The following is a 25,082-nucleotide window of genomic DNA, read 5'->3' as shown; positions in this document are numbered from 1 at the left end:
GATTCTTGTGGGGGGGGGGGGGGTCAGCTATCACTTTTGCGATTTCTTTTAGTAGTCTGGGATGTATATTATGGGGTCCTGGTGACTTGTTAGCATCTAACTTCTGTAAATGTTTAAGGACATCTGTAAATGTTGCTGTGGTACTTTCTAGTGGAGTTTTTATATTGCATGTTGGTGGGGAAGGTAAAGAACCATCAGGTTCAGTGTTGAAAACTGAGACATATTGTAGATTCAGTAAGTTAGCAAGCTTGTTTGTGTCTGTAAATCTCCATCTTGCTCTGTTATCAGTTTTTTGATACATCATCTATTGTGGTCTTGGCTAGAGATGTACTGCCAAAACTTCCTTGGCTTCATCAACAAGTTTGGATTTGAAGCTTGTGTACCCAAAAAATTGATGTAAACCAACATAATTAGCATAGTTTTAAATGTATTCCTGGGCTACATCTGTCCCTATATAGCTTGGGATGCCATTGTCATGGTAGCACCAATATATTTGGAATCAGTGTCAAATTCAGAATTACTTATCTTTGGTTTTAGTTCAGATGAGGTCATGCACAAGAGTATTGTCAGAACTTGCAGAGAAGATATTTCTATACCTGTTTTGACTTGAAAAAACTAGCTTTTGAAAAGACAATGATCGAATGATTTGGTTAGAATTTTAAGACATATTGGGAGGATTCTGGGATTCAAATTTAACAAGTTTTCAAAGATTATTTAAAACCTTATAAATCAGGATTTAGCAAAGACATGAAACTCAGTATAGTTTCCTTTGACTTCAATTGTGCTCTATATCTATTTCTGAAAGGTTTACTTTTATAATACAAAGATTGTCCAAATTCCTGAGAGGGTAGTGGGCTTTAGAGGGCAAAAGATTTAGGTAGATACTTTAAAGAGCATAATTTTGCCTCTGGATTCATTCCTAAAATTTTCATTCACCAAACTCAATGAGGACTAATTGGTAAGATACCCAAAAACCCCTCATCCTTACCTCATACCAAAAATGTGGTAAATTTAGGGGTGTGTATTATTTGCCTGCTTACCATGAACCACTGCTTGGTACCCCAAAAAGGACTAACTATCATTACTGAAGCTGGTGGACACAAGATTCATCCTATCACTAGTAAGTGCAATTTAAGGTAAAAGGTGAACATGTCATTCTATGCACCATTTAGTAGCTCTTTCGAAGTACAGTATACTGATCACTACTGTTGCAAGTTCCATTTTCAACTCTAAAAGGGGCTCTAAACTTTTTGGTCACACATTGTTCCACTTCTTTTTTATAGTTTGGCCACCCAATCTCCTCTGTAAATAACAAGTGAGATCTTGGAGTCACCATTGATAATGAACTAAAATTCAGTACCCATGCAAAAAAGTCTGCTGTTGGTGCTAGTTCTACTTGGGGGCTCATTAAGCATACCCTTCCACTTGTTCCCTTAAAGTCTTCAGTCTTCTGTATACAAGTCTCTGTAATAAGAGACTTTTTCATCCCAAGTTTGAAGTTAGAATGTCTCTAACCCCCCCCCCCCATATTTTCAAAAATACATAAAAGTTTTGGAAGATGTGCAAAGACCTATCAGCAAAGTGATATCTGCCATGCAGGAGCTTTCCTACCCTGCAAGACAAGCTAAGCTGAAACTCCCAACACTTGTATGCAGGAGAAATAGAGGTGATACCATTCTAACCTATAGGCTAAGTTAATGAAGGCAGCTGAAACTTGTTAAGCAGTCTACCCCATCCAGAGTCTGCACTCAGTTCTTTTCCTCAAGAATCATCAACAGTATAAATCATCTATCTGAAGATACAGTTACTGTAGAACCTGGTGACATTCTCAAACAAAGGCTGGACACTGAGTGGTCCTTGAGGGAGTGTAAACTCAATTGGGAAGCTACTGATCATCCAGCAGCACCTGGTTGCTAAAATACAATTTAAAACAACTTCAAACATCAACTCTGGACCTTCACATGGAAAAATCCTTGGATTGCTCCAATCTGCAATTTAAGGTAGAACTATGACAAAAATCTACCATTTGAGTCAATATTTAAGATTCAATTATTCCAAGTGTAATTTTAATATGAAATTGCCTAATCTTTCAGTTTCTTCAAATATTAGATATTGCTCCCCTTTGTTCTTTGTGCTGAAAAATACTATTCATTGTCAATTTTGTCAAACAAAAGTAATTTGTAATATGGCTCATATTTTAGTAAGACATGCTCCATTTTTCTTTTGTTCCTTTTTTTTTATTTAGTGTTGTTGTGACAAGTTTGTTATGAAATGTTTATGATGCAGCAGTTGGCTTAATAATTGGCTGTTTGTGAATTTTCAGGTTTAAAAGATACAGCAAAAAAAAATCTCTAAACTTTATCATGGATAATTGAGTTAAATTTTATTTTCATCAGAAATATAACTAGAAAGACATACAACAAATGATTTTGACCCTGAGGCAGTTCAATAAAAGGTGCCTAAGAAACACCTTCAATGAGTGTAAAGTCCCTTAAATCTCACTTCTTCAGAGAGCCAATCTGGTCACCCTCAAGGAAAGGAGAATAAAATTTTTTGTGTGTTTAACCAACAGTGACCTCCAGAACCCCCAGACAAATTCCCGTTTCCCTAATCAATTTTCCCCCCTTTGACCTCCCATCCCTTGTTCTGCTTTAACAAAAAAACCTTACCTTGATAAGATTTCCCTCTGAATATATAGAAAAACTTTTATCTTGTGCATAGCTGATATGTTAAGAAACTGAATCATCTCCTCCCCTTCTTACTTTACAATTGTTTATTGCTTATTTTGTAAGTTTTGAGCTTTCGTTTTAGTTTATTTTTTAATTAACTTGGGTTTTGCATTATAGTTTTTAGTCACTAGATACATTATTCTTGTTTTTTGTTTGGCTTATTCCCTTTTAACTCTGCAAGTTTTAATTGTTTTGTCTTTTTATTACAACTTTTTGACATTTAGTAATCTTTTTTTTCCTGGCTATTATATTTGCTCTTTTTTTTATTTTTTACTCTAAAATATAAATATGGCCCATCTTGGCTTGTCATAGCCATTTTGCAGAGATAAAACTTTGTCTTTCCACTCTAAAGAGCTGTATATTTCTATTTTTTTTTCTTTTGCCTCTTGGCTTTATTTTTTTCAAAGACAACAATTTACATTTTGTTGTATTCTACAATTTTGTTGATTCTCAGCACAAGTTAATTCCAAGAGTAATATAATATACCAGAGGAGACAGACACATTCCTACCTTGAATATTATTAGTTTATAAAATAATTTGTAAAAGTATGCTTTCTAGTCAGAGGGCTATGATAAAGAATCATCTTTTGTACTAGTCATGGCCAATGCCTAGCCACATCCTGTTGAGTGGATATGTTTTTGTAGATTTGATTTGTAATGGAACTGCAATTATAGTATAAAGCTTTGAGTTTTAGGTTGGCTAATTCCATAACCTTCCCCTCCTCCCTTCTTGCATACCTTGAGGGTGCATAATACTTACCTTTCAATGATTTTGCAAACTTCTTTTTTGTCTTAGAGAGCTATATGATCCACTCAAAGAGATCCATTATCTAATTCTTTTGATACCAAGAATGGAAAATTCATATTCCAACAAGAGGTCACAAAGCAATGTATTTATGCTGTTACAAAGAGTTTATAAAAAAGAAGCAAAAATAAGCCCTTCAACCTTGGAAGACTCAGTTTGCAACCTTGTATGGTATACCAGACAAATACATTAAAGTGATTAGTGCTATGTACAAGAATAACACTGCTGCAATTAAGGTATGAAATGAGGTTAGCAGCTGATTTTTCATTAAATCAGGAGTTGAGCTGGGTTGTGTTCTATCCCCCTTTATATGGATTATTTTGATGGACTTTGTCTTAAGGAGCACAGGAAAGGCAATGGGAAGCCACAGAATCAAATGGGGAGGAAAAAGTCTCATGGACTTAGATTATGATGACGATTTAAGCATTCTAGATGAAAGTGCGAGCAAAATGAATGAACTTTTAGAGGTTTTGCGAGTTCATGGTGCTAGAAGAGGTTTGAAAATTAATGTTAAGAAGACTAAGTTACTAAGGCTAGGAATAAGTGAAGATGAAAAGGTGACATTGGGTAATAAAAACATTGATCAAGTGGGCAGCTTCAATTACCTTGGTAGTATTATTAGTAATGATGGTGGGAACCGTGAAGATGTTAAAAGTAGAATAGCTAAGACTCAGGGTGTTTTTTCACAGTTAAGAAAGGTTTGGAAGAATAGGAAGATAAGTCTGCAAACCAATATTAGAATATTACTTCTTCTCAGCAGCAACTTTATAAGAAATTTAAAATAAATTTTCTTGTGAATTATTATCCCTTCTAATCAGCAGCTGTACCGAACCAATCCTGCTCAACTCATCTTCAGGGCTTTACTGTGGTGTTTCTCCTCCCCTTAATATTGTGCAGATGGTTTGATATAATTATATTTTCCCTTCTTGTTTTAGTTTTTTTTTTTTTTGTTTAAATATTTGTAAAATAGGTAATTTTTAGAATTCCTCCAAAAAAAAATTTCCCCCACATCCCACCACAAAAGCCAGTGAAAGTGCCATAGTGAAATATACCCATCTTGGCTGGTCAAGCACACTATCTCAAAGTTCAAATGATAGCTCCAATTCTGAGAATAGGACAATGATAAGTGTAGTGGCTAATTTAACCATAACTGATGCTAATGGGTTTCAAGAGGTCCTCTCTAGAAGCTCTAAAAAAAGGAAAAAAATCTCCCCAATCAAAAGCATTTCCCCTCCTCTGCCCAAGATTCTCCCTCCAAAAACTTAGGAATTTACCTTAAAATTACTCCTACTACCCCCTTTGAAATAAAAATGATCACTTCAATAAGAGTTGCAATTTTTAAATTGCTAAAATCAATGTTCTCTCTTAATATTAACCGTGATGGATCTCTGCTAATAGCTGTAGAAGATCAGAAATCAGCAGACACAATAATTAACCTAAAATCCCTTCTGAATACCCCAATTATTGCATCTAATTGGAACCCAAAACAATCAGCAACAAAAATTGTAGTTTATTATGTTCCCCCAGAGATATCCACTCAGGAGTTAAAAGAAGGCCTCTCAGATAGGGCTGGAATCACAATCCCAGTTGAGGATGATACCCAACTTGGCAAACCTAACTCTAATGGCCTAAAAACTAGTAGATCCTTCTTATTCACACTGATTGGAAAAAGTAATATCCCAGAGAAATTATTCCTATTTGGGCAAATCAAACCACACAAGGAATACAAACCTAAGCCTATCCAGTGTCAGAAGTGTCTCAAACTGGGACACACAACAAATAAATGCAATGAAATTCTCCGAGAGTGTAGCAATTGTAAAGCTTTCCATCCTAAAGAGTTGACAACTTGCAACAACACTCAGCCTACATGCATCAATTGCAAAGGCCCACATGAATCTACAAATAAATCACTATGCCCTGCATACAAGAAAAGAGCTCTAACACTCCAAATATCAACAGAGAAGGCCATCCCATACCCCTTTGCAGCAATGGAAGCAAATGATGCCCAACAATACCAAATAAAGCCTGTAATGAAACCAACCAAAACCCCCAAGTCAAACACCCCCAATGCATCAAGCTATTCCCTAGCTCACATCTATCTATAGCTTACCCCGTATAAAACACTATCCTCTAAACCAACTTTCTCGCGTCCCTTTCACAAGGAATCACTAAGTAAACTAGTATCATTGTCCAGTCAGGCGAGGTCCGCCTGGCCCCCCCTCTCAAGAAGAAAAAAAAACCGGAGATACTACCATGAATTAATCAATTAACCGACAAATAGAGTGCACAACCAAAAATACAATCCACAAATATACGCATATTCATTTCAAACTGTAATGAAGTTCCAGACATGAACATAAATCAACTACAGAAAACAAAAATTATCGCAGAATTGGCAAACATCTCCATCCCTGATGATATGCTCATTCAAGCAAAAAAAGATCTTGCTTTACTTTTAACAAAGCTGAACATTGATACACAGTCATATGAAGAAAAAATCAACAACACAACATATATCAATGCTCCATTGGAATGTAAGATCACTCACAGAAAATAAGTTAAATGAACTAATATCTTTTATGAATAATAATTCCATTAATATTGCTTGCCTCCAGGAAACTCATTTAACCCAAAATCAACAAATTAGGTCTCTGGGATGTACTATCCTCAGAAAGGATAGATCTTCAGAGAGAAAAGGAGGTGGGGTAGCTTTATTAGTTCAAAATAATATAAAATTGTGTGGCATCAATTTTCCAGATTTCGCAAATGATGTTGATGCAATTGGTATCAGCGTTTGGCTGAATAATTTTATAACCTACATAATAAGCTTTTATAACCCTAATGGCCAAACTACAGATGCCATGGATTTCTTTAATTATATAAATAATTCTAATATGTTAGAAAATATCATTATTTGTGGAGATTTCAATGCCCACAGCCTATTGTTGGGGAATAAACCAGCAAATAAAGGTGGGAAATTCATTGAGCATATGACTTCAAATAATAATGAATTAGCTGTTGCTACCCCTCCAAACCTGAATACATATTTCAACCCCAAAAGTGGCAGATTCTCCACAATGACCTACAAATTGTGTCATTAAATTTGTTGAATAAAATTTACATAAATAAAATTGATAGTCTATGTACTGACCACTTTGCTATAGTTTGCTCCCTAAATGAACCTGCTGAAACTCTATCTCATACCTCCAAATATATCAACACTAAAGCAAATTGGTCTATGTTTCAAAATAAACTAAATGATGAAATTACAAGTTTCACCAAAAATTCATGCATTTCAAACACAACAGTTGACACACATGCTGAAGTCTTGACATCTTTACTAATAAATACAGCTAATCATGCTATCCCCAGGACAACACCTAAGAAAACATTCCCTAAACAAATTCCTAAAACATGGTGGACAAATGAGTGCCTAAATAAATGGAGAATAAAAAAGGCAGCTAGGACAGTTTTCATAAAAAAAGCATCACCTACTACATATTTAAAAAAATTACAAGCAAAATCTAATCTAAAAAGGAATATAATAGATGCTAAATATAATTACTGGAATAGTTTTGCAAACAATCTCTCCAGAGAAAAACATGAGCCAATTATACATAAAGTCATAAGCCACATCTGTGGGAAACAGACTTCCCCCAACACACTCCTGTATGAGCTTATACATAATAATACCCATTATGACAATGATAATGAAAAAGCTAACCTATTTGCAACTCTTTTTGTTAATAAGCTAACATCAAATAATCAAAACAAACTGTCCCCAATTCCTATGAACCCAAGTTACCAACCACGCCCAGGATCCGAGTACATAACTAATCCATTTTCTATCCAGGAATTGAATAATGCAATACATCATATTAGGACCAAAACTAGCGGCAGCTATGACAATATACACCCTACATGGATAAAGAATCTCACACCTTCATACAAACAAGAACTGTAAAATTGTTATAATTACGCTTGGGCATCTTCTATGTTCCCCAATATATGGAAATGTTCCTCCCTCCTACCAATCCTAAAGAAAAATAAACCCAAAGATAACCCTGAGTCTTATAGGCCCATAATGATTACTCCTGTGATGGGGAAAATAATGGAGAAAATGATCTATCACAGATCTCTATCAATGATCTATCACTCCTCTGGTTTGTTGAAAAAAATAATATGATCCCTCACACTCAAACTGGATTCAGGAAACACCACTCCTCAACAGATGCTTTCATTTTGCTAACAAATGCAATAAATGAATCTTTCTCAAAAAATAATGTCATAGTTGCAGCTTTCCTATATTTTGAAGGGGCATTTGACAATTTGAACCACCAAGTCCCTTTAAACAAACTTTCGAACCTCGGATTACCCCCTAAACTAATATCTATTATTAGATCCTTCATAGAAGTGCAACGTTTCATCATTTGTGTTTGTTCGGCCTCTTCACCCCGAAAGAAAATAACCAAAGACCTACCTCAGGGAGCAGTCCTCAGTTGCCTCCTATTTGCCCTATATCTCTGGGACATGAACCTACCCCACACGAATCTACAATATGCTGATGATCTGGTGCTATGGTCATCTGGAAACACCTTCAGATAGCACGGTAAAATCTGCAAAAGTCACTTTTCCAGTTTGAAAAATTCTCTCAACATTCAGATTTACCCATTGCACCCACCAAGTCAAAAATAATCCAATTTCACCGGAAGCAAAACCATGTTAATGCAAAACTAACTCTAAATAAAACGACTATTCCAGAAGATAATCATATTAATTACCTAGGTCTCCTGCTTGACCAAAAACTTAATTTCCACCTCCACATTTCAAACACAATAAAAAAATGCTATAGAAAAACAAATATACTAAAAAGACTTCTTTCCACACCCTGGGGCTATAAGGAGAAAACCTTACTCCAGTTTTATAAATCACATATAAGACCCCATATTATTGACTATGGGTTCATCGTCTATGGTGCATGTGCAAAGACCCAGATGCAAAAAATTGAAACAACACAAAATGATATAATACGTCTCATATTTGGTCTTAGGAAACACACAAGCACCAAGTTTCTGCTTATGGAGAGTGGATTAGCAACAATAAGGGAGAGACGTAGGTTTCTCTTGACAAAACATCTTTCAAAAATTGAATCAAACAGCTCACACATACTGCATAATTGGTTAAGAAATCCAGCCATGTATAGAGGCATTGCAGATGAGTATGCCAATATTCAGAAGAAGTTCCCCATACCAGCAAAGTCTATTGCACCCATTCCCCCAATCCCCCCCATGGAATTGGTCAAGTCCCATAATAAATAATGAGTTCTCAAAGTGGAATAAAGATTTAACCCCCATTGCTTTTGTCCAGAAGAAATTTGCAGAACTTAATACACTTACCTATAAAAATCACTTCCAATTATTTATTGATGGGTCAGAAATGAATGAGAAGGTTGCAAGTGGTGTTTTCCTTCCTCACCTGAAAATTGCAATGGGCGAGAGATTATATAATAATTTATCTATAATGTCTGCTGAGTTAAATGCCATAATCATGGCATTAGAACACCTTAAGGAAAACCAACCTTTGATTGCAAATTCAAATAATATTATCATATATTTTGACTCTCTATCAAGCCTTGAGTTGCTGGCCTCAGCTCCTCAATATGAGTTGGACATTGACACTTATCATTGTCTCAGTATTATAGATAATCTTGCTTCAAGTGGCATAAAAACTTATTTTCAGAACATTCCTAGCCATTCTGGCATAAGTGGTAATCATCAGGTCGATGAAATAGCAAAAAATGCTATAAATATTGACCAGCCAAGTGGGAGACCAATCCCAATTAGAGATTTTTACCAATGGAGGCTATGAAATATTAATTTTAATAAGATTAATCCTATCCTTTCCCCCTTTCTCAATAAGTATCTTTCTAAAATTTATCATAGAATTCGTTCTGGAACAAATGGACTAAATTTCCTTACATTTTCATATAAGTTTTCTAATTCAAGTGGTTCAATTCCCCTGTCCCCTCTTTACAGGCATTGTAATATGAATAATGAAACAATTGACCATTGCCTATTTGAATGTAATATGCTGACGTCTGCACAACATACCTTGCTTTGTAAACTTTTAAAATGCTTCTAACACCACAAAACCTCACTATCAGCCAAGAGCCTAGCCAACTATACCTGCACACTGAGCACAAAAATTGATATCTATCATCTTATATTTGAACTCCTTGAGTCGAAAGATCTACTGAAAGATATTTGAGAATATCTAATAAATAAGAGACAACCAAGCCAGTAGCTCTGTAGCCCACAGAGTGAAGCAAAAGGAAAAGGGCTAAATAGTATCAACTGAAAAGCCCGCCTGCTGTGAAATAGAAGAAGAAGAAGAATATTAGAAGCTACAGTGATGACAGTGGTCAAATATGGCTCTGAAGCATGGGCGCTTCGAAAAGCGGATGAAGATTTGCTAGATGTTCTCCAGAGAAATTGCTTAAGGATTGTTCTGGGTACCCAGCTGACTGACCGTATTTCAAACAATAGGCTGTTAAAAAAATGTGGTTCAATACTCCTCTCTAGGACTATAATGAAAAAAAGGTTGAGGTGGCTAGGGCACATTCTGCAGATGAAGGATGACAGATTTCCAAAGATTGTTCTTCTTGGCCAACCCTCTAGGGCTAAATGGAAAGCAGGTTGTCCTTGTCTGGGATGGGAGGACGTCATAATTTTTTTTAAAAGAAATGGGAACTTCGTGGGAGGGTGTAAAAAGGGAGGCTTTGAATAGATTGGGGTGGAGGAGGAGCGTGCGTGGCTGTGTTGGCCTCAGGCAGCTTGGTACTGCAGTGAGTTGTTAGTAGTAGTAGTAGTAGTAGTAATGATGAAAGAAGAAAATCAAGAATATTAAGTTGACACAATGATTTCATTTGTTAGCATTGTATATATGGTATTGAAGTTTTACAAACAACAGAAACAAAACCAAACCCAAATGAACATTTCGATTTTGGTAAAATAATGGAAATAAAATTAAACACAATGAAAATTCCCAATATCTATCACAGTATAGTTTTTTTAGCCTATATGCGAAAGGCAGAATTTTCCTAATAATTTCTTATTCTCTTCCATAGGTAGCTTATCAATACAAAAATATTCAAAACTGGTTATTATTGGTTAATCAAAGACACACAAAGGGGAATGAGATGCTCATACAAGTGGCATGTAGAATATTAGGATCTCTACAATTGTTTCTCCAATGTTTTTTAATTTTCATATAATTTGCCTTCCTTGAAGAAGTGTCCCCTCTGAGATAAAATCCTGCTGGCATGCCTGGGCACTGTTGTTATTTAAACATTAAAAAAACAAAAACAGATTCAATGTTTGATCAGGATATATCAGAAAAAAAAATGACTCAACAGACATGTTATTATAGTAAAACTGAATAAAGGTTCTGTGCTAAATTTATTGTCAAATAATAGAGTTCATAGTGATTATTCTCTTATTATTCAACTGACCTGTTTTATGCTAAGGACAGCTATTAAAATGTGCTATAGTATGTAGCTTTCTTCTATCCTGTCTTAGAAATTTTAAATGGTAGCATATTCAAAAGAAAAAGTGTAGCATAAAAAGATACAGATTTAGCAAAATATGTAGCATAAAAAAATAAATACCCCTATAGTGCATACAAAAGGTTGCTAATATTAAATAATTTGTTAGACCATGCTGCAGAATTTAACTAATGAAAATATAGAGAGGAAACAGGGATAATATGTAAACAAAGCAGTGGAACAAAAACACTTTTAATAATAAAAATCCGGATATTTCAACTCCACTTTTGGGAGCCTTTATCAATAGAAAAAAAATGAATTAAGCTAAATTAAACACAAAATATAAAGAAAAAGAAAATAAAAAACAAATAAATAAAACACATCTTAATAACTTCCAAATATCACTGAACCAATCATTACTGCTGTAGTTGTAGTAGCAGCCGTAGTAGTAGTAGCAGTAGTAGTACTACTAGTAGTAGTAGCATGCAAATATTGCCTTTTTGGCCAATTGATAATCTCCCTCATCATTCATTCTGAAAGTTCCAACTTAACAACCTTAGTTACACAGTTTTGACAACCTGTATGCATATAATGTGTCTTGATTTAGGTTGACACTCCTCTTAACATTCTCTGAAAGCTTCACCTGAATGTCCTTGGTGTTTTTGAACACTAAAGGTCAAACATGGCCTCTCTCCCAATTACAAATACTATTTGTAAACAGTGTACGAATTGAATAGCTTACAGCCCTTGCCTTGAGGGATGTAGGGGTGGGCAGGATTGACATCCCAAGTGACATAGTCTATGGACCTGTCAACTATATTGAACAAAATGGATATCTCAAAATTTTGATTGGATGTGTTTGTAGAATTAATGGGCGTGGGAGGGTGGCTGGTTGCCCTTCAATCACTTTTGACTTTTAAAAGGGGCCCTAGAAGTTTCAAGTCCTAATCAAATGAGCTCTTTTCGAAGTTTCCGTGACAACTCCTTCTATACGATGTGTGTTGATGAAAAGGAAAGAAAAAAATACATTGTGCCCACATAGCTCTTTACTAAGGCTGCGCTGCCTGTGATTAAAGCACTGTACAAAGTCTCCAAAAAAGAACTCATGGCTGTATTGTCATAAGCTCTGCTATCTCTGTCAAAATGATAAGTGTTTACAGTCCATAAACTGGCTTGCATTTCTGAGAGTGAATCATTCCTCCAGTGAGTTTGTTTTAATTTCAATCCAACTTTCCATCTGAAACACTATGAGAATCTGGGGACCAGAACAACCCCATGTGACTAGGGAGTTTAAACTTATTGTCTGAAAGCGAATTCAGGAGGTGGAATCATGTGCAATCAAATAATTCGTCTGTTTTTCCTCAGCAATGCAACACTTACTTGATGGGTTTGCCTTTAAATCCTGACCAAATTTATGCCACAACAATGGATTGATTTACAACCCACTATCAATTTCCAGAAAGATTTTACATCACCACATTAGAGGACCCAGGGTTGTCAGTTTCTCAATCAAACATTTCAAGACCAATCGATTGCAAGAGATGGACTAATTCGATGGACACCATGTTTACTAAATATAATTCCCTTGGAATTCGTTTTATAGGACTATGTAAAGGATGCTGTATATTAAACAAAGACATAGGAGATCACTAAATTGAAGCAATGGATTTGCAGTGGCATTGCCACCATTGACGGGTCTAACCTAGAGCAAACATGGCAAGAAACTGAGTGTTGTCTTGATGTGCTTTAAAGGTCCCCACAAAGAGGGCTATTATGTATATTTAAAAATAAGTTTATAAATGCTGACTGAAATAAAATATAACTAAGATGTAGAAGAAGAAGTTGTGAAAGTTTTATTTATTTTATTTCCCTCAAATCGAAGAATATATAAGACACATAAATGGAATTACAAAATTACTTCAACTATTGAAACAAAGCAACAAGTTACAATAGACCTAAAAACATAACTGAATGAAATACTTCAAATAAATAAAAGGATTAAAATATGAAACAAGATTTAAATTATAGAAAAAAAGAAAAGATTATGCATAGAGAGAATATTTTCAGGCTTACAATAACGCTTATCCATCTTAACCATAGATAATTCCAATGGCTCTTTTATTTTAAATATCAAAACTAATTCAGTTTTAATAAAAAAAAATTGAAAAACCAAGTAAAAATCAACAATATTTGAAATAGCAAACGCAAATTGAAGAAAAACTATAGATCTTAAAATCTCGAAAAAGAAGGGATGGATAGAGAACATAAGGGAGGGTAACTGCATCAAAAAATAACTTAAAACATCACAACAATAGATACCATGTAGCTGTATTATTGAACTAGATGCCTTCCTAATTTTTTCTTAAATATTTAAAATTAACATTGACTTCAAATCTCAAGCTGAACCACAATAAGGTGATACCAGATAAACAACAATATTAGAATCCGGAGATGAAATAGTTCTGTCGCAAATTAGTTCAGCTCGTGTATTAAAATTGAAGTTTTTTTTTACTAGGTTGCCCTTGCTCGTGCAACCATGATGGAAAAGTATTGACACTTTTTAACACTAATAGAAAGGCATCTATCTTTAAGCCTACTAGAAAAGAAAATAAAGTACTTAATTAGACTAGCTTTAGAACGACTCAATTAATTAATATCATCAGCATATGCAATAAAAGACACATGGCGTCCCCAATAGATAAGGGCTATAGATAGTAAACAGAGAACTAAAATCTTGGTCACCTCACTGATTCCAGTAGGCTTTCCCAATAGGCAAAGCTCAGACAGATTGAAGAATCTCAGTCATCCATTCACCTACAAGTTCAGTGGACATTGTTGGTCATTAGTCAACCCAAAAATATTGGTCACCCCATTGTGATTCCAGTGGGCTTTCCCAGTAGACAAAGCCCATACAATATGAAAAATCTTGTTTACCCACATGCTGCAAGTCCATTGGACATAGTCAGTCTTGATTTTTTGAATCGTATTTTGGTCTCCAATTACTTTCAAAAAGCTCACAGAACTGATAGAGTATCTCAATTACCTTTTCTGTATTCCTGTCTGCCTTAGCTCTGCCTTAGGATGATAGACTGTCATAAAGAAGTGAAATTATTCATTTTTTTGCAACTCTGAAAAAGTTATGTGAGCTTTGCTTCTCACAGAGACAATCTGCCTGGGTTTTACTCTAATTAGACTTTCAAGTCTATTATCACTTTCACCAAATTTACCACTTTGACCGGACCAGCCTAATATATACTAAAAATAAAAGGGGATAAAACTTCATGTCCAACAACATTTGGATTAGAATAAGAATCAGAAGTAGGTGCAGCAAATTTTATTCTAAACCCCAAATACCAGGATCTAAGAACTCTAACCACAGAAAGGAGTGTCCCATCCCCAGTAACAGCTGAAAGAGCGGAAGCATACGAAATATTGTCAAAGGCTCCTTTTATATCAATTAAAATTGTATAATGCGAGGAGCCAGTAGACCTTGACTCATTAACTGTCGTTTCAAATCTTGCATGGGTATGGTCACGCAGCCCATTCCCATTTTGAAGCCTACTTGATTAAGACTAACATCCAAATATTCAAAAAGATCTTTTATACACAATTCAAAAAGCATGTCAGTTATAGATCCCTTCGTTATTGGTCTATAAGAATCACAAGGTCGAGGATATCTTTTACCAGATTTTGGGATGGGAGTTACTACTCCAGTCCTAAAAGATGGAGGCATTACCAGACTTGTGGTTAAGATTTTAAAAAAGGTCAAAAGAAGTCGGAGCAAACTTCACTTGATTTGAGAGGATCCCATCATCGTCTTTAGAATGTTGTGGTTTTAATTTGTGGCTTGCACCTGGCAAGGAATCAAACGAAATAGAAAAATCATGCAAATTGAAAGAACTATTCAAAATTTGAGCATCATACAAAAGTCGATTAGGATCGTGACACGAATTCGAAAAGTCACTGAAATGAGCTTCCTAATCAACAAGTGAAGGTCCATTCTTTTTAGAAGGCTCATTAATTCTTTCTGTTAAACACAGATATTTCCGTAGTTTTTTAATTCACATTATCCACTGGCGATGCATGCATTAGGAAAATATTATTATGATGACGAAGCTTTAAGTGGGAAATCGCTTATAAGTTAGTTATGAGACTAACTGACCAAAATTGATGTGAAAGCACTTTAGAATTTCAATTTGTCTAATAGGTTAAGAAAGATTCAAGGTGTACTTTTTTCCGTTCATTTTCAACATGTTTAGCTTATAAAAAGCTTACAGTTTCTTTTTTCTCTTAATTGAAAAATGGCAGACCATATGGGGAAAAATGAGAATGTGGAATTTCTAAAGACTGTAACCAAAAACCAACAAAGCTAGGATTAAAATAAAGGCGTCTATAAAATAACATTTGATGTAGTACTACTACTAAGATAGAAATAAGATTTTATTGTTGTTATTGAAACTAGTTTAAAAGGGGAATACTTCAACAAGATTGCCTTGCTATCTTAGTAAATAGTTGATTTATGTGAACAGAACTTACATAAATGGACCCAAAGCTTGAATTATCCCCAGGAAGACTTAAAGTGTCTGTTTTTATCTCTTCTCTTTCCGAAAGCTGCTGGCTTCTGAGGAACTTTGTTTAATAAAAGTGAAAAAAAAGGAAGTAGATTTAGCGCACAAATAAGGTCCAAGAAAAATATTTCTCGACTCGTACCTTTGATAAATTCTGATTTATAAGGTATTGAAAAAGGTATGAAAATGTTTCTTAAATAAAAAAAAAAAAAATCCTTGTATGCTTTAAAATCCTGCTATCTGACTCACCAACCGCTACCTATGAAACAGTGAGGATTCAAATTAGTTCTTAAGCTTTGGAATAATGATGCAATGGCAAAATATTTTTGCAACTATTTTTAGTTTTTTGTAGCTCTGTTTCAGAAGAAATGTAGACCAAATCTTTTCAAGGGTTACTAAGGAATAACCTTAATCCACTCTGTCTTGTTGAAGAGGAGGTAGCAATAAAATAAAAACCATAGTTGCCAATTTTCCTAATACCCCTAGTTATCAAGATGAATTGGCTGCGTCACCAGTATCTGTCTACCCCAGTCTTGAACTTTACTATGGTTGTGTCTGCAGATGCAGTTTCTTTTTCTTTTTTTTTCAGATGAGCTGTTCCCCACTTATAGTAATTTAGTTGAGAAGATAATAAGAGTAACTTTGTAGACCTGGTTTGCTGTTGAAGCTTCTTACTGGCGTTGATTCGTAGTATTATTAAATAGGGTGATTGGGGGAGGGGAGGTTTGAAGAGTTTACTTTGGCTTTTCAGTACTGAGAGTTAAACTGTTATAAGCAAAATTCATAGGATTGGGTTCTTTGGTGTTTTGGCATTTTAGTGACTTATTTGAACATTCTCGAACAAATTGCTGTCACTAACGAGTTAGAGCTTATGTAATGGGCACGCTATGTTGTAGGTTAAGGGGGGGGGGACAAAAAATGCTTATAATTTTGTTCATTATTGCTGGTTTTCTGACGCAAATGACTGATCTGACAAAACCTAAGACCCATAACTTTTGGCTCCTGTACTTATTAATCATTACTCCAAGGTGTCACTCACAATTAATACTTTCTAGAATTCATAATTTTAGATTTATGGTAGGAATACGGTAAGCATGCCGAGGGTTATTTTGACTCAAATTTAAGGCCTTTTATTTTCCTGGATTAAATTCAAGTTCTCCGGTAGTAGTTCAAGCTTACCAAGTAGTTGCCTATAGACACAGTAAGTTGAAATCAAGCCAGAGCATGATTTTAGTTACCGAATCTGGATCAAATGCTTCAATTCATCAGCAAAGAGCCAAATGATTTATTTATTTTGAACAGTTAGTTTCATGTTGAACTAACATGTCAGTTCACATTTCAGTAACATTTTATTGTCAGTAATATTGTCTGTAACATGTCAGGAACATTTTATTTTGAACAGTCAGTTCATGAACTGAATTGATTGTTCTTTCCAAATTGTGTAAATTCAGTGGTTTACCTTTGTCTTCTTTTTTTAGCAACTGTCCCAATTATTAAAGTTTCCCCGGATGGAAGAAGTGCATGTTGAGAGACCCAAACAGGTTAGATTTTTTTCTTTTTATTTTGGTCCAGGATTACCGGAGTTTTTATGAAGTCACATTAAATGATCCTACATAAATATTTTACTCAACTAACTAAGAGTTTTTTGTAACAATAAAGAAACAAAAAATCACTTCTGTAAAAAGGACTATTTTTTATTCAAAAAGTAACAGACAGATAATGTCAACTACGAGGAAATATTGACAACAGCAACAGCAAGGCAAGATTTAGATCGTCACCCAAGGGCCACATCTATCTTCTTGAAAAACAATTCTACTTTCTGGCACCATTTCACTTTCTGTTCTGTCATTAATAATACGCCACCCCTCTATGTAGGTAGGGTTATTATATCTTGGGTTTCATACTTGTTTTTCATGACCTATAATGAATAAGATTTCAAGCAGTTAAGTCGCATAATGCAAATTTGACTTTGATACAGAATATAGGGGAATGATTAGATTGTGTTGCAGGAAGCATTTAAACCATAAAAGAGCGTATCCAGGATTTTTGTTCGGGGTGGGATTTAAAAAAAAAAATCTTCGAAAACGCATCAAAAGTTTTTTTATATGCATTTTTGGATACCTTTGTCTTATAGCCACCACACTCAAGATCTTTTATCGCGAACATGAGACAATAGCCGGTCTTTATAGTCTTTATACCAGACAATATTAGCTTCGGGTCAGTGGGAAACTACATTGTCGCTATGTTTTAATTAAATATTTTGTTGGTATTTTGGTTAGGTTAGTTTAGGTTTAATATAATGTGGTTTGGGTGGCCCCCCTTCCATAGTTGTTTGTTGTAGTTATCATAATTTTGTTGATAAAGTATTATATTTTCGTCATATTTTGTTTATTTCATTAGCATTAGTCAAACTTTACTTCTCGACAGAACTTGAGTGTGGTGGCTATAACACACAAGTACCCGTTTTATTATGTGTTTACGAGTCGAACAAAAATTTTTGGGGGGCGGGGGCTCAAACTCTGTAACCTTCCCGCCTGTATATGGCCCTGAAACCACAAGAACCTTGATTAAGATTGAGCTTGTATCTTTATGGCTGGTTTATTTTTCGTATAATCTGAGTAATTCCAATGGTTGCCATGAGACTAGAAATTGTCCCAATGCTGACAAGCCTAATAACGTAACTTTTCCAAAATGCTTTAATCGAGGAAATAAATGTGTTTATGAAATAGTAAAGATTATTGTTAATAATTATAATAATAATAAAGATTATTAAAAATATGTGGTAAACGTTTGTCAATTTCAGACAAATCAGTGCATATCTTTAAATTCCTAGAAATATCTAGATAAGGTTAAACGCCTGTCAGAACCGATCATTCCAGACTAAACCATAAATCAATGCCTTCACTTAGATTAATTAAAAAAAAAAATTCCTAAAAATATGTTTTTAAAATAAAAGTAATGGCCATTTTAAACTTAAGCACAGAAGATACAAATACCTTTTAAAATTAAAACTCAAAACGACCAGAAATTATTATTAAAGAATAAATGAAACCCAAAAACGAACAGAAATTAAATAAACAATCATAGCAAAAGCATACAACAAGTTGTAATATAAGTGAATAAATAGATCTAAAAGCGAGTTAAACTTAGATTGAATATGAATATCAAGCTTAAAACGAAAAAAATATTTTCCTATTGTATAAATGAAACTTAAAACGAACATAAATTAAACAAACAATCAATGCAAACAAACATACAATAGATATTAATGTAAATAAATCTTAAAACGAGTGAAACTTAAATTGAATATGAAAATCAAGCTTGAAACCAACAAAAATCACCACAAACAAGAGTTTGGGTTTGACCTCCTTCTCTAAATGTAAAAGTCTAAAACCGACTGGCTAATTGGCGCTTTACTGAAAAACAATTTTATTACAAATATTTTTTGTTGTACTTAATATTGAAAATAAACATTAAAATTATAGTAGAATTTGGAACTGATAAGCTCTCAGCAATTAATATCATTATACATCAAATATTCAGTTTAACTTATTAGCTCTTTCTAAAGTTGTTAAAGACGAATATAGTTTCCCTACAAATAAGTGTTTGGATTGTGCCTCCTTTCCTAACTGTAAATAAAAACCAAAAGCCTACTTCGTCATTGGCACTGAACTGAAAACGGATTATATTAAAATTAGTTTACTTTACAGTTCTTACAGCATTGAAAATAAAAATACAATTACAGTGAAATAAATTCTTGAACTGATTGATCTTTCAACGATTAATATCATTATACATCAAATATTCAATTTGATGTTGTTTATACTTTCCAAGACTGGTCAAGGCGCATATAGTTTTCAATAAAGCGCCAATGACGCAGTAGGTATTCGACTTTTACAGTGAGAGAAGGAGGTCATACCCAAACTCTTGTTTGTGGTGATGTTTGTTGATTTCAAGCTTGATTTGCATATTCAATTTAATTTTCACTCGTTTTAAGATTTATTTACATGAATATCTATTGTATGTTTGTTTGCATTGATTGTTTATTTAATTTCTATTCGCTTCAAGTTTCATTGATACTTAAATAGGAAAATATCTTTTTTCGTTTTATGCTTGATATTCATATTCAATCTAAGCAATACTCACTTGAAGATCTATTTATTCATTTATATTATTACTTGTTGTGTGTTTTTGCTATGATTGTTTATTTAATTTCTGTTCGTTTTGGGTTTCATTTTTTCTTTAATGGTATTTTCTGGTCGTTTTGAGTTTGAATTTTAAAAGGTATTTGTATCTGCTGAGCTTAAGTTTAAAATGGCCTTTACTTTTCTTTGAAAAACCTATTTTTCGGAAAGTTTTTTTAATTAATTTTTGTTCGTTTTTTATTGCAAAAAATTTCAAGTTTTTAAAAATTCCTTATTTCAAAATCAAACTTAAAAAAAAAATCAAATATTCATCAAAGTATCAAAACTGATATCAAAGCAACAATATCAAAGTGAAAAAAAGGGTTTGTGTCAACTCGTAGCTTTTATTATTTTATCTTTGAACTATTTTTAACAAAATTGCTGTCTCAAAATTTTTATCGGATGGGTTTGGGGTAAAAGGGCGTGGGAGGAGTTCATTAAGCTTTGGTCTCCTTTGAATCTTTAAAAGTGAACTATAACTTTATATTTTCAACCAAAAGAGCCATCTCTGAAGTTTATACGAGTATCCCTTCTATAAGGACCATATATATCCCCAGAGTATAACTTGCAACGCCTATCCCTGGGCCCTAGTGGGTTTGGTCGACCCTGGAGTTTTAATATCTGATGGTTGAACTATTTTTAACAAAATGGTCATCTGAAACTTTTATCGGATGGGTTTATCCATCCGATACATCCAAAGGTGTGAAGGGCGGGAGGGGCCAGTTGCCCTCTGATCTTTTTTCACTCTGAGGTAATGAACTACAACTTTTAATTTCCATTCAAATGAACCCTCTCCGAGGGCTATGCAAATATGTCTACTACATGAACTATGTTTACACCCCGATCATTATTTACAGAACCTATCCCGGCCCTGGGGGGGGGGTTGTGTCATCGCAGGAGTTTTTCTTCTCTGACCTTAGTACTATCTTTAACAGACAGACCATACCTACAGGAGTTTTTGTTATATGATCTTTGAACTATTTTTAACAAAGTGGCTACCTCAAATTTTTATCAGATGTATTTGGGAAATAGGGGCTTGGGGGAGCTTAGTTGCCCCCTGATCACTTTTGACTCTCTAAAAGGGCACTAGTACTTTCGATTCCCAATCAGATAATCGGACTTCGAAGTTTCTATGACGACCCCTTCCACGTAATGTGCCTCTGGGAAAAAAATGAAGGGAGTGTGGGGGGAGGCTAGCTGTCTTTGGTTCACTCTTGACTCAAAAACGGTGAATTACAAATTTCAGTTTAAAATCAAATGAGCCTTCAGGGGAGTTTTTACGAGCATCCCTTCCATAACAACCATATATGCCCCAAGGGCGTAACTTAAAACACCTACCCCCGGGCCCTGGAGGGCGGTGTCGATACCAGAGTTTTTGCTTATCAGAACTTTGAACTATTTTTAACAAAACGTCTGATTCAGCATTGGTATTTGCGGCATGGAGAATGTGGAGGAGGGAGGGGGGCTCGTTGCTCCCTGACCACTTCTGGATCTTTGAAAGTAAACAAGAACGCTCAGTTTACAATGAAATTAATCCTGTCTAAATCTAAAACGAGACTCCCTTCCATAAGAACTGCATATGCCCTTAGAGCATTACTCATAACGCCTGCCTCCGGGCGCTGGCGGGTTCCGTCAACACAGGAATTTTTGGTCTGACCTTTGAACTATTTTTAATGAAATGGCTATTATAAAAATTTTATCGGATTGGCTTGGGGAAAAAAGGGTGTGTGGGGGAGGGGGGGCTAGTTGACGTCGGATATCTTTTGACTCTTAAAAATTGAACTAGAAATTTCAATTTCCAATCAAATGAGCCCCCTCTGAAGTTTATATGAGCATCCCTTTCATAAGAACCATATACGCCCCCAGGACAACACTTACAACGCCTATCCCCCAGGCTCTGGGGGGCATTTTTGTTATCTAATTTTTGAACAATTTCCAAAACACTGGCTATCTTAAACTTTGTAGTGGACGGGCTTGGGGAGAAAAGAGCGTGGGGGGGGGGGCTAGTTTAACTCTCATGACTCTTAAAAAGTGAACTAGAACTTTCAATGTCCAATCAAATGAGCCCTCTATGAAGTTTAATAGCTTCCCTTTCATAAGAACCAAACTTGCCCTTAGGGCATAACTTGGAACGCCTTGCCCTGTGCCCTGGGGGGTTCTATTGGCACCGATTTTTTTCTTATACAACTTTTGAAATATTTTTAACAAAACGTCTATCTCAAAATTGTCATCTTATGGGTTTTGAAAAAGAAGGCGTGGGGAGGGGGCTAGCTGCCCTCGGATCTCTTTTGACTATTAAAAAGTGAGCTCGAACGTTCAATATCCAATCAAATGAGCCCTCTCTGAAGTTTATACGAGCATCCCTTTCATACGAACAATATATGCCCCAGGGCATCACTTACAACGCCTGCCCCCGGGCCCTGGGGGGTTATGACGACACCTTAGTTTTTGTTATTTGACTTATGAGAAAATTTTAACTTAATGGTTGTCTCAAAATTTTTATTGGATGTATTTGGGGGAAACGGGGCATGGGGAGGGACTATTTGCCCTCCAATCCCTTTTGACTCAAAAAACTGAACTAGAAATTTCAATTTCCAGTCAAATGAGCCATCTCTGAATTTTTTACGAGTATCCCTTCAATAAGAACCATATATTCCCCCAGGGCATAACTTACAACACCTGCCCTCGGGCCCTGGGGGGCTGTGTTGACCCCTGAGTTTTTGTTATACGGTCTTTGTACTATTTTTAAAATAAAACTATCTCAAAATTCCTATCGGATGGTTTTGAGGAAAAAAGGGCGTGAAAGGGAGGGGGGGTAGGTGCCCTACAATCTCTTTTGACTCTTAAAAAGTGAACTGGAAATTTCAATTTCCAATCAAATGATCCCCCTTTGAAGTTAATACGAGCATCCCTTCCATAAGACCCATATATGCCCCCAGGGCATAATTTACAACGCCTGCCCCCGGGCCCTGGTGGGTTGTGTCGACAGCGGAATTTTGTTATGTGATCTTTGAACTATTTTTAACAGAATAGCTATCTTAAAATTTTTATTGGATGCATTTGGGAAACAAGGGTTTTGGGGGGGAAGCTGGCTACCCTCCAATATCGTTTGACGCTTAAAAAGTGAACTAGAACTTTCAATTTCCAATCAAATGAGCCGTCTCTGAAGTTTATACGATCATTCTTTCTACAAGAACCATAGATGCCCCCAGGGCATAACTTATAACTCTTGCCCCTAAAGACTGTGGGGGGAGTGTCCTGAAGACTGGGGAAAATGGAGTGTGGGGGGACGCTAGCTGTCCTCCAATCACTTTTGACTCTTAAAAAGTGAATTACAACTTTCAATTTCCATTCAAATGATCCCTCTTTGAAGTTAATACGGGCATCCCTTCCATAAGACCCATATATGCCCCCAGGGTATAACTTGCAACGCCTGCCCTCGGGCCCTGGTGGGTTGTTTCGACACCGGAATTTTTGTTGCATGATTTTTGAACTATTTTTAACAAAATAGCTATCTTAAAATTTTTATTGGATGCATTTGGGAAAAAGGGTTTGGGGGGGCGGTGGTTAATCTTTGATATCCTGCGGCACTTAAAAAGCGAAGCAGAACTTTCAAACTTCAACCAAAGAAGCCCTCTCTGAAGTTTATACGATCATTCTTTCCATAAGAACTATATATGCCCCCAGGGCCTAACTTATAACCCTTGCCCCTGATGACTCTAGGGGGGGGAGTGTCCTGCTCAAACATATAATTTCCAGAACTTTCAACTATGTTGAACAAAATGGCTAGATCAAAATTTTGATTGGCTGTGTTTGGGGAAATGGTGGGCGTGGAATGGGTGTCAGTTGCCTTAAAATCGCTTTGGACTATTAAAAACGGAACTAGCCATTTAAATTTCCAATCGAATGATTCCTTTCTGAAGTTTCTACGACACTGTTGTCTATACAAATCCTTATATGCCCCCAGGGCATAACTTACAACCCTTGCCCTAAGGGCTGTGGGGGAGTTCTGAACTATTTTTATCAAAATGGCTACCTAAAATTTTTTATCAGATGTATTTGGGGAAAAAGGGCTTGGGTGGGGGGGGGGGTTGGCAGTTGCCCTCTGATCACTTTTGACTCTTAAAAAGGGCACTAGAACTCTCGATATCCAATCGAATGAGTCCATTTTGAAGTTTATACGACGACCCCTTCTATATGAAGTGCCTCTGGGGAAAAAATTAAATGGAGTATGGGGGGAGGCTAGCTGCCCTCCAATCACTTTTGACTCTTAAAAAGTGAATTACAACTTTCAATTTCCAATCAAATGAGCCCTCTAGGAATTTTATAGCGAGCATCCCTTCCATAATAACCATATATGCCCCCAGAGCATAACTTACAACGCTTACCCCCGGGCCCTGGGGGGCTGTGTCGACGCCAGAGTTTTTGTTATTAGAACTTTGAACTATTTTTAACAAAATGTCTATCAAAATTTTTATCTGATGCATTTAGGGCGTGGAGGAGGGGGGAGGGGGCTAGTTGCCCTCCGATCTCTTTTGACTCTTAAAAAGTGAACAAGAACTTTCAATTTCCAATCACCTGAGTCCTCATCGAAGTTAAAACGAACATCCATTCAATATAAGCTACAGATATTGCAATGGTATTAGTTATAATGCCTGTCTCCAGGCTCTGACGGTTTCTATTAACACAGCAATTTTTCTTATCTCACATTTTAACTATTTTTAATGAAATGGATATTATAAAAATCTTATGAGATGGGCTTGGGGAAAAAGGGTGTGTGTGTGGGGGGGGGGGGGGCTAGTTGCCCTCGGAAATCTTTTGAGTCGTAAAAATTGAACTAGAACTTTCAATTTCCAATCAAATGAGCCCCCTCTGAAGTTTATACGAGCATCCCTTTTATAAAAACCATATACGCCCCCAGGACAACACTTATAACGCCTATCCCCACGGGCTCTGGGGGGCGTTTTGTTTATCTAATTTTTGAACAATTTCCAAAAAACAGGCTATATCAAAATTTGTAGCGGACGGGTTTGGGGAAAAAAGAGCCTGGGGGGGTCCTAGTTTAACTCTCTTGACTCTTAAAAAGTGAACTAGAATTTTCAATTTCCAATCAAAAGAGCCGTCTTTGAAGTTTATACGAGCATTCCTTTCATAAGAACCATACATGCCTGCAGGGCATAACTTAGAATGCGTTCCCCTGGGCCCTGGGGGGTTCTATTGAAACCGGATTTTTTTCTTATCCGACCTTTGGAC

General features: G+C 35.6%; 1 protein-coding gene across 8 annotated transcripts in view; it reads left to right on the top strand.

Moving 5' to 3' along the window:
- Glut1 (Glucose transporter 1) overlaps window positions 1–25,082 on the top strand; it is a 148,827-nt gene that overhangs the window by 37,754 nt on the left and 85,991 nt on the right. For all 8 annotated transcript variants that reach the window (XM_089098295.1, XM_089098293.1, XM_089098290.1 and 5 more), the window contains exon 2: window positions 17,124–17,186. In XM_089098295.1, coding sequence (XP_088954421.1) covers window positions 17,154–17,186 — 33 coding nt within the window. In that variant the 5' untranslated portion in view covers window positions 17,124–17,153. The remainder of the gene's footprint in view (window positions 1–17,123; window positions 17,187–25,082) is intronic.

Source organism: Artemia sp. Qi Xiang Cuo, chromosome 12 (assembly GCF_049724085.1).
Source record: "Artemia sp. Qi Xiang Cuo chromosome 12, ASM4972408v1, whole genome shotgun sequence".
NCBI classification, from domain to species: Eukaryota; Metazoa; Arthropoda; class Branchiopoda; order Anostraca; family Artemiidae; genus Artemia; species Artemia sp. Qi Xiang Cuo.
Note: the sequence above shows the minus strand (reverse complement) of the source record. Positions and strands in the feature narration are given on the sequence as shown.